Source organism: Manacus candei, unplaced genomic scaffold (assembly GCF_025592945.1).
Source record: "Manacus candei isolate 608988 ecotype Guabito, Panama unplaced genomic scaffold, ASM2559294v1 h1tg000024l, whole genome shotgun sequence".
Taxonomy (NCBI): domain Eukaryota; kingdom Metazoa; phylum Chordata; class Aves; order Passeriformes; family Pipridae; genus Manacus; species Manacus candei.
The window spans coordinates 2,853,640-2,865,181 of NW_026138072.1; the positions used below are offsets into that span (position 1 = coordinate 2,853,640).

Consider the following 11,542-nt stretch of genomic DNA (forward strand, 5'->3'; position numbering starts at 1 on the left):
TTTGGCTACAGCTTTAGGACAACGAAAACACCTTAAAGGAAGAATTAAATATGTTACAGGACTGTGTCTACATCTCTTCTCCTTTTTATATTTCTGTTGGAACAGGTTAATGGTATTCATTACATAATGTAGATTTGTATACAGAAACTAAATAGCATACTAGTGGGAATGAATGTAAAGTATAACTCCAGAATACATTTTTTTTGGTCCATTATGATAATTTATTATAAACAATCCTTTATAGTAATAACATTTTCAGACACTGAACTGACTGACTGGCATGAAAGTAGTAAAAACTGCAACTTCTGCACCCACAAAACAGACATGCAAATACAGACAGTGCAGGTGAAACTTATTTTGCATGTAATGTTGCATTAACTACTGATAACAGGCATTTTAAGGAATAAGCACAATTTCATATATATAGAGCATTTTGGGACCATCTTAGTCCCAAAATGATTTAAAGGCTGAAATCAGGCTTCAAAGCTGTAACTTACTACCATCCAATCTAAACAATTCTATGAAGATATTACATATATCTATATTTTACATCTAAGAATAACTTCTAATAGACTATTGTCCCATTTTGTGATTATAATCAAGTAAGGAGTCCAGGTAAAAAGCAATTATCAATCACAGAAAGGTAATAAAAAGATCTAGGTAGATTGTGCAAGAATTTGCAGAGCGCATGCACACACAAACGTGTTGTGCAGATCGTGTGTACACTTTTATCTACAGAGTGGGTCATGCACTCAATGCAATTAAAAATTCTCCTGAGGAATCTCAACATAAAACTTCACCAATTGCTTTCATACCCATTGAAAATCTTTGTTGGCATAAAACCTACATACAGAATCAGCAGTTACCTCACCACAAAACCTCCTTCCATTATGCTAATGTTTCCATCATATGAAAAACACCCTGATGTGTGAAATAGTGACATCTCAGTGAGACAGGACAAAGTAAGGCGAACTGCAGATCTTTGATCTAGCTGAAAGGGCTCTGCATTCTGATTAGAATTTTTGCTGGGATCCTAGGAGATGAAAGGATTTTTTTAAGTCTGACAGTTAACAGAGGGGGGGAGGTATTCAGAAGAGAACAAAAAGAGGAGCACTGAAAGCAGATGACGTCATGCCTCAAACTGGCCTTTACCATCTTACTGACATGTTTCACAATGTGGTATAGCAGTTTCCACACAGCTATTCTTGGGAGCTCAAGATCCTCTGTGGAGACAGTATGGCTGGAGATCCACTGCTTTAAAAGGATAGAAAATTGAAACAGGTCTAGATATAATACATATAATTGTATTTCAGAACCCTAAATGCATTATGGTAATGCTCCAGAATACTACTTTTTGAAACATCTGACATAATAGAAGGAAACTCCCCAGTCTACAAAGCTAGTGATTACAAGCTCTGTCACTCCTGTCTTCAGAAAACCTCGAGATAGCAAGCATACTTTCCCCTGATTCTTTCTGCAGGGATTTTGCCTTTTGTACCAGGAACATCTTCCAGCCTTGTAGGGGCCTTGGGACTGACTACCCTTCACCTCAGGTTGCCAGAGGCACCAAACACTGGGGACAGATATCAAAATCCCTTCTTTATACTCTACAAGCAGTTAAGGGGAAAAACACAGGACTCTGGGAGCATTCTCTCATTTATGTTCAGGAAAATGCACATACAGTCAACTTACCAGACCATTTGTTTGCAATGGATTTGTATACCTCAGAGGACACAAAACCATCTTTATTTTACACTGCCTTTCTCCTTTTTAAAAGCTTATTCTCCTTACATAAAGTACAAAAATTGTGCTTGGAACTGTTTCTCATGAAGGCATAAAAAGAGATTACTTGTCAAAGCTTCTCTGCTCCTTAATTCTCCCTCTCTACTCCCTCCATTTATGTCTCCTGGTGTGGCCCCTTTTTCAGGACTTTTTTGTGCCGAACATGCTCCCACATGCAAAGGCCTATCTTTATAAACACATCCTTCATTTGAACTCCAGTCTAAGTGCAAAGGCCAGTTAAAGGGGTCTTGCAAATACCAATCACTACCTGTATATATGTGCATTTTTGAGAACAGTTTCATGGATCAATGCTGGAATGAATTGAAAAACGTTGCTAACATCACCAAAAGACTAACCATTCTGCAACACCAAAACAAAGCAGCACTGCAGAGACACAAAGAAAAATTCCAGCTAAAGCATGTCTGACAAGCCATGTGACACATCAGTACTTCTCTATTCTCTCCACATTGATACAAATGATTGCATTTGACGTGCACATAACTATATTCTCACCAGCCATGGGAGAATTATTTCTTAGGGAAATGGTAAATAACTGTAATTATTCTTGAAATGTAACTCTCTACACAAGGATGTGTTCTTAAGATAGAAACCTTGTATTTTAAACCGATGAATTAGCCAGGCACAGATGAAAAGTAAAAAGGATATTTACATGTTAGGAGATTCCCATACCATTCTCTACCTCTTACTATGGACCATTTTCTTGCTTCTATTTTTTTGTCACTCTCCTTGAACTTTTTTCAAAAAGAAAGAACATGTAAGAATAAAGAACCTGAAAGATACATTATATATGGATGTCTCACTATCTGGATTTTATCTGTACCATTTTGAGACTTAGTAAGTCACTTTCCTCTGCATGTCAGGGAAATCAAAGGTCTCTTGACATCCCTGATCATAGAGGCCCTGACTCAATCAGAGAGGGCTTAAGTATGTGCCGCACAAAATACTTTTCAATCTTCAAGAATGTTACTAAAAGGTACCAGACGGCTGGCATTAAAGTGGCTTTACCTTGTCCTGTTTTCATCTCTGCCATTGCAGGATGGAAAATTCATTTTTGACCACAGATTCTGACAGGACTAAGGAAGTCTTGATCAAAAGAAATGAAAGCTCCACTAACTTCCCCTCTGTGAGAGATTCTTCCTATTTTTATTTTTTCACTACAGGATTTTTTCACTACAGTATTCAGATACTGTCCCATTAGTATCAGCGAATCACGGAGATTTGAATTCTAATGCAATTATGTATTTAAAACTATGCATTTAATTAAAACAGCCATCCAGCAAACATCTTAATTAAAATAAAAATCATTGTTATTTACAAATAACAACCTGACATTATTTGTAAGGATGCCTTCTCACACATTTTGACAGCATGAGTTACTTTCTCCATCAGAAGACTTAGCTTTCAACGTGTGTGTGCAACCATCCATAAAGGAATGAATTTGTTTTAGTGATCAGCAAGAATTTTTGCCCTCTTAAAGTCAATATTGAGAGGTATTGACTTAAAGCAAGCAAGCATTCAACCTGGCACCAGCAGTAAAGGTACCCTGTACACTTCACTTAACACAAGAATAGTTGCAGAAAACCCTAACAACCCATGCATAAGGTGAATCACACAGCTGATCTGGGAAACATGAAAGTAGTAAGGGGATAAAAACTACACTTCATTCAACCTTGACCTGATCATTACCATAGGATGTCCATTTTCATTTTTGCTAGTTCCAAGGAAACAAGCTTCATTGAGTCCTATACACACACACACAAATATGCATATAGCAATTTAGATAAATAATGACTTAGTAATAAAAAACTATCAGAAGGAAAAGCTGTGAACAAACATAATTCCTTATAATTTCTAATGTAAACCAGAGCTGGAGGTTGCATTGGCTGTTCAGTAGTTCAAACTAACATGCCTGACAGGAATCAATGCCAGAGGTCCAGAGGAGGACAGCCATAACAACCAAGAAAGCCCTTAGGTGTGAGTTGTAAGACAAGTAGATGAGCATACTTTGCTAGAGAGAAACCAAAGCCAGTAAGCTGTAAAGGGTCAGTCTTCTTCAAAGGACAACACCTCATGGTATTTACTTGTATGACTCAAAGTTCGTGCTGGAGAGAAAAGATGCTTACTTGTAAAGGTAGTATTCAGCTTGATCCACTTCTTCTCGTGAAGAAATGTTGTCAACAAACTGATTAAAACACAAGAAACAAAAGCTTCAAGACGGAGCATTCACAAAGCATATTAGAAGAAAATGCAATAACAAAATACATTTGTCAGCATATTTAGCTGTCTGACAGTACCGGAATTCTTCACATCTTTGCTTGCTCCTAACTGGTTTCTTCTAGACTGCTAGAAGTCAAATCTTTCTAAACTGAGACAACTCCCTTCCTCACCTCTGAGAAACTTGCAGACCATCTGAGGATTAAGTCTCTAGCGTTTAGTACCCTGTATTTTTGGTGCTCTTCTGAATTTTTTCTCTTAATCACAACCTTTATTTTAAGAATACATTCAGGTCCTTAGGTTTGTTTGTTAGAGTTTTAAGTGAGCCTTGACATACCTTAATTCTCTTCAAAAAAATATCTTTTTCTCTAAAGTTGATTGTTGTGCCTATTCTTACTGTATATTCTGAAGGACAAGAGCAAAAGCATTTTGTATTTCACCATGCATATGAACACTGGTATAAAAAAAATCCAACCCCATGCTATAAAACACAATTTTCCTTTCATTTACAACCCTGTCTTCTTCAGGCAATCTTACAAAATTCCTAGTGCTATCAACTAAATACAAGCCAAGTTTTCACCCAGACTTTGTGTTATGGAAGTGTATCCTGTTTTCCTGCACCTTGTACTAACATAAAGACACCGAAACACTAGAGTCTTCCCAACATAATACCTCTAGCTGAGAATATATAAACATGTTCTCAAGGTCAGTACTTGTCTTTATCCTAAGCTAAAAATAATAATTTCAGCTGACTGGTATTTGATCTCCCATTTCTTAATTATCCTTGCATGCCGTACATTTATAGGTCTCATCTTTAAAGTGTGGCAATAGCATGCCTGGGTCCTTTATCTACCTTTTAGAAAATAAGTAACTGCTGTGAGCTCCAGGTATTGGAAAGTGGGGCTGTTTGACAATCTGAAAATGCCATTTCTCCACAAAAAAGGTACCCCAAAGCAGGATGATGCAGGAAAGGAATAAAGCTATTTAATAAAAGGGAGAGGAACACTCATTTCTCTCATGGACCCTGACTCAGAAGCAATGATCAAGAATGTTTGATCTGTAAAAATGCTTGCTCTTGTAACTGAACAAAGGGTTCTGTGACTCCTCAGTCAGTGGTGCAAATGACCCTAATTAATGATATTACTGAGGTACAAGGGTGGTAATTCAGTTTTTTGTGGTAATTTTGAAGACTGAAATTTGTTTGTTTTCCTTTTTTTAAACAAGTGACATATTTATTCTCCTTCAATACAAACTCTCTTACACAGGTAACTTAAAAACATAGCTCACATCTTTGCTTTCGCTCCCCCTCTCCAGATTAACCCATGCAGAGGATGGAACTGGTTACTAATTCAAGTAAAAATAATGACTTTGCTTAACCCATGTCAGCATTTGTTCTGCCTCAGTCTGCTGCAAGGAAAGAAAACTACAGAAGCAAAATACGTCTACCTCTGCCTCACTGAAAGAAGTCTGGAAGTGGAGGAAGACAGACAGTGTAGGGTGTTAATTTATTGCATTCCATTAGCAGCCTGGGTTCTTATGCAGTGCCTGAGGAGGCATTAAAGCTCTCACAAAGACAGAAACCACAAGAAGGTTGGGAACATATACTAGGGAAAAACACAACCCACTAATAGTGAGGCCTGATTTTACAGAAAAAAGAAATATTCTGTTCTGAAGACCCTACGGTCCAGGTACTAACTAATGAGTCTAAAGTAACAATGAAACGGCTTTATACAGCCATCTAACAGTACAGCAAGACATTTATGATCCCAGAACTCCCAACTGAGGTGATATCATTTATTCCTTCTCAGCTCACTTGATTACACAAGCATTCCACGGTCATTTCTATGACTTCATGATTGGGATTTATTTTCTTACCCGGGCTATTGTCAAAGAGCTGACAGGCAGCTTTCTTTCATAGGTTCTGTCCATTAAGTGGGCCAAGTCAGCTGGAGAAAGTAGAAAAAGAGTACATTTAATCAACTGGCATTACAGGAAAATCTGCAGAGCCATCATATAACCTTGAATAGAACCTGTGTCCACGAAATCAAATTCTGGTTACTTTTTAACATCTCATTTTGAAGTTGTATGAAAACAGTACTTTCAATTATTGTTAAATACTTTAACAGAAAAGAATACATTAAAAGGTTCTCAACATGATGATCCTAACTTATTAGTAAAATGGGGAGAAAAGCAAACTACCCTATAATGTGCTGGATGAAATTCATATAACTACTATAACTCATCTAAAAAAAACAACTGACCAGATGTCCTCAGAATTCCCACTTGGTTTCAAGCCTAGCATACGCTGGACAGTGTTTTTGGCATGGATTTTTATTTTACAGTAAAACAATGAGAAACAGAAACAAGCAGTACCATACTGACAAACTCTTCCGTCACAAACAGCAATACAAAGAAATCCTATTAATCAAATTGAGCACTGTGCCAGTACCTTATTAACTTTATAGCATTCTCTTCAGCAGTCATATAACAATATTAATTCAACCATACACAGCTTGAAACTTCTGACTGTTGAACAGGTAGCCAGCCATTGCTGCATTTAATGAATTTAATTGGAAGTTAAATTAATTTAATTTAGAGTTTTAGTTTTATACTGTTCCTGGAAAATGAAGATGACAACAAAGGATGCTGAGCTGATGTGGGCCACCAAGGCCATGCTACACCAGATAACAACTAAAAAGCAGACTGACTTCTTTATTGGTAAAGAAATTTAAGTGGGAATAGCCTTACAAGAAGTGTCTATATTTGACTCTATATTATCCAACTCTCTAGCAGTCACAAACACCATGATGACACACACGGGCAAAGGCGTTGGGAGCTTTCCCAGTAGTGACAGAAGTTAGAGAGAAGGGATACTAAGACTAAGTCAACTTATCCAGAACAAAGACTGCCTAGGTACTTGCCTAAATGTACCAAGCTAACTGTCATCCACCATTCTTCATCTCCATTTCAAGACAGTTGGAAAGAAGTATTCGTTCCAAAATCTGATATGCTGGACACAGCAATGTGGACCTGAGACAGACAACTGCACATATTGGGAGTTCATTTATCTATTGCAGAACTACAGTTGTTACGCATCACTCTCTGAAAACTGGGTGATCCCTACGGCCATTTTGGGCCACACTCAAGCCCTGAGCTTGGCATTTCTTTTGTCTAGGTGCTCATGAAGATGAACAGCCCACTGAGTACTTAAGCAGAATATAAACCCAATGAATACAATGGCATGAATGCAAGATCACAAGACTGTTAGCCATTATACACCAGCATCCTCTGGGAGAGTTCACACGCAGAATTTTAATCATTGACCTTTAATGCTGCCTACAAAGCTGGAACTCTCCACCAGAACTATAGTATGGAAAGCAACATGAAGCACTTATCAATCAACTCCAGTGTAAGAGTCACAATAAACTGAAAGTTGATTAAATCTAAAAGAATAGCAGACAAATTAAGATAATGGGAAATTCAGGTTTTTTTCCATACAAGCTGCTGTTTCTGTGGTAGTTACTAGATAAGAATAATTTGCAGTGAGTAATTCTTTACTGGTTTGTTTTCTCTGAAGAGCATCTAAAATCAGACTTTTTTTTTCTCATATTCACATTTTGAAATAATTCAGCTACCTTTTGTAAATCAAGTTTTCTCCATTGTTGCTACTCAACAATCAAGATTAAAACTTCTTCTTCATCAAAAAAAACCTAACAGAAGTACTAGAATGCAAGCATGTGAATGCCCAAATCTCCTGTCATTGCTGGTAGTAAAACTTGAGCGCTAACACTAGTATATAAACCAAATCAGTATTTTAACAGACAGATCAAAATTCTACGTTCATTTTAACAGACACATGTTGCATAAACTCAGTGTCTTGCTGCCTGCAATAGGGTGATTAAGGACAATGACTGAGAAAATACTGACCGTCACCTTCCAAGTCAGTGGTTATGACTTCTAACACCAGTTTGGTGGCCTAGGAAATCATCACAGTATCAGTTTGGTTCACAGTGTGTACCTATGCACAGAACGTAGCCACATCAAGTAGAACAGTAAGTGGCATGTTTAACCACCACGTAAGGTCACTTTTATTCTGTTTATATCCTTGTATTCTTAGAAGTGGTTCATCCAGAACAGTGTTCTGATCCCCAGTGATAGGGAAAGAAGATACAAATGTGGTGCAAAATTTACTTGTCTTGGGAATGATGGGCAGAGCTAACTCATAGGCTAACCATTTGATATAAGGAAAGCCTTGATTTATTTTAAAGATCCAATTAAAATATAAAGGAAGGCTAAGGCAAATATTTTACCTTACAATTTATACGTTCCACATTTCTCTCTACTTCCACACAACTAGCAGCTTCTGGAAAGAACAATAGCTTTGTACTGAACAAGGCTTTGAATGGAAGTCATTCAAGTCTATAAAGGCAGCACTGCCACCTGGTGTTGCAGGTGAACCGTTTTAGGCACTCTGAATCTAACGCCATCCCCTGGGATTCTGGTAATTGTTTTTCTTTTCATGAAGGTGCTTACTGTGACTTACTTTCATTCTTGTTAGTGATGAACCAAGTGAAGCAATAGAGAATTTAAGCCGAGCCATGCCTTCTGTTTCCTTGATACTACATTTTTAGTAAATGGAGTCCAAACCACATCTAGGCAGATATCTTCCTACCAGCAAGCAGCTTGTAAATTCCAAATTAACATATTTTCCATTCCTATCTTTTTGAACAAATGCCCTTTTGTACACAAAATACAGACTTGTTCTTTCCCACACATTTTTCAGTACTGAAGTTTGCTAAACTCATTCCTGCCTGGAATGCTAAACTGAGATTACAGAGATGACAATAAAGTGTATCTTACATGGATGCAGTAAATGAGTTCAAGTCTGGGATGGCACATTATTGCAGCAGAGAAATGGAATTGACTTTAAATAAGAAAATACTTAAATACTTTTTTTTCCTTTAAAAGTATCCTCACAACATAGTTTTGCATAATAACAGTTCTGAAACAATGTCTGAAGAACAAATAAAAGAGCATCTCCTCAGCACAAGGAATTCACTCAAGCTATAATCAGCAGTTACCACACACAAGATTATATGTGCAACCATACAACTGACAGCTACAGAGCAGACGTCTGCAGGGCTGTCTCCTCTTTGAAAATGCTAATAAAGCTGACACCATGTTAACTTATTTTCTCTTTTCTGTGAACACAAAATGAAAATGCAAAGCAGTTCTTTGAAAAGCATGGAACAGACATCTGCTTTGGATCAAGATAATCAGCAGAGGAGCAGCAAGAACTGTGCCTGCCAAACAGTCACAGAAGATCTTGCCAGGCCTGGGAAAAGCCAAACATGGACTGGACCAGCACTTGCACAACAGTGTTTTCTTCAATGGTGGATTTCTATTGGCTATGACATTTGTCAAAATAATAACCCATTTTCACCTGAAGGTGACAGGTTCAAATACATCACAGGGCACAAATTTGTGGCTCCAGCCCAAAAAACACTGCATGAGCAGTCCTATTGACAGTAAAGGGTAAACAGTCTCCACAGGATTCTAGCTACAGCCGTGAGGACCCACCAATTGTTTCTGATCCAGGTACAGTATAACATGTTGGCAATCCCAACCCCTACATGTTCACATGCAAATACGAGAAACAAACCAGGGCGTAAAAAACCATCATTCTGATCATTTTGTCTGGCTTCCTGCCTGACACAACTCCTGGAATTTCACCTGCTGATTCTTCTTTCAGCCTCATAATCTGCATTGTAAGTAACAACTACAGTTCAGGGGCCCAGGGAAAGAAAAAGAGAAGACGAGGATTATGCATTAAGGAGTCTCCAAACACCTGTGGTACAAAATACTGCATATCTATCTTTAGCATGGAAATATGTTTTGCAAGATGTTTTCTATTTAACATAGTCACCAAAAAGATGGTGGAACGTAATTTCAAATGTAACATAGCCAAATAATTTAGCTATAAAACTTGCACTAAAGATCTCAGTTCTGTATGCAGATACAGTTTAATGTACAGTTTCTTGAAAATAAAACTTTTGGTTTCATTCCGCCCCAAAAAATCTGTAATTCAACAAGAAACTGCAAAACTCTGAGGAAAATGTTCCTTTTAAAAAATGTCTTTAAACAGGACTGTCCTGCAATACTTAAGTTTTTCTTTCGCACTGCTGCACAATTAAAACAATGTCAACGAAAATGACACTTGGATACAGCCATAACACTTTGGATTTTGTGAAAGAAAAAAGCTAGCTTGTAGAAACCAAATATTAATCAAATGGGCAAATTCTAGCTTGTTTCTGCATTATAGCTTTGAATATTTATGACAAATTTTTAATATGCTGAACACCTTTTGACATAGAAGCTTAGTAGAAGCATATTGCTTCACACATTTTCTTATTTACAGATGATGAGCTAGTAAAAAATTAGTTTAGCTTGCTAATCATTTGATAAAGTGGAGACAAGAAACAAACTTTTCTCACCCAGGTTATGCTCCTCTTTTTGTCTCTTTTCCCATTTTGAGCTATCCACATAGGCTGCAGAAAGAAGAGATCTTCTACCTAATGAAGAAAGACAATACTGTGTAAGCTAGTTTGCTTAGACAACTCTAAACAAAGTAACACTTTATTAGATATTATCTTTTACTGTCCCATTTACTGAGTGGGATGCATTAAGCTGTCTTTATAACACAGCAGTCAGCAACTACTACTGTAACAATTCTGATTCACTGTAATTATTATTATTTTAATTAGTATTTAATTATTATTATACTTATTTTTATTTATTTTTATTATTTTCTTGTAATATTTAAAACAGAAAAGCTTTCCCCTATAAGGTTTTTTTCATCACGAAACAAATATTTCCAAACCTGAACTCTCTATTTAAGAAAAGGACAAATTTGTAAAGGCAGAAAAAGACCCAAAGAACAATAAAAGCAGTTTCTTTGTGCACACAGACCTTTTTTATCAAATGCTATCAATTAGCTAAATGTAGGCTAAAAAACATAAGCAAAAAACATGGCTATGCACAAAAAGGCTTTTCTGTTGTTGCTGGATAGTTATTTTTTCTACCTGTAAAGACCTGTCTCACTGGAAGTGAAAGTTAGATGCTCATCTGGAAATACTTCCCTTTTAATATTCTCCTTTTTTTCCATCTCCTGTGAATTGTCCATTCACAGAAACATTTTTGGAAGTTTTTTCCAAATACTCATTGTACCACCTTTGAAATCTGCTCAAGATGCTGTACTAGGCTTTTGAAACAAAACAGAAAATGCTTCAGCTGAAAGAATTTGTACATCAGCCACAGATGATGTGTTCTTGAAAATGCATGAGGAAGATCTGGATAAAATTTGTTGAAGGAAGATATAGGAATACATGTAGAAGGTTGCAGAAAGTAATGTTAAGAAATATGAAATATTTTAGAAATAGACATTACAATACTACACAGAAGTCTAAGCAACTACCTTAAAGCTTTAAAATCAGCTACCTCTGAAAGTTTAGTTTTGGTTGTGAAA

At 36.8% G+C, this 11,542-nt stretch overlaps 1 protein-coding gene across 1 annotated transcript in view; it reads right to left on the reverse strand.

Annotated features, from left to right (window-relative positions):
• MRPS27 (mitochondrial ribosomal protein S27) overlaps nucleotides 1-11,542 on the reverse strand; it is a 38,568-nt gene that overhangs the window by 25,891 nt on the left and 1,135 nt on the right. The window contains exons 2-4 of the mRNA XM_051788400.1: nucleotides 10,512-10,589; nucleotides 5,893-5,963; nucleotides 3,927-3,985 (exon numbers count right to left, since the gene is read on the reverse strand). Of these exons, the coding sequence (XP_051644360.1) occupies nucleotides 3,927-3,985; nucleotides 5,893-5,963; nucleotides 10,512-10,589 (208 nt within the window). The remainder of the gene's footprint in view (nucleotides 1-3,926; nucleotides 3,986-5,892; nucleotides 5,964-10,511; nucleotides 10,590-11,542) is intronic.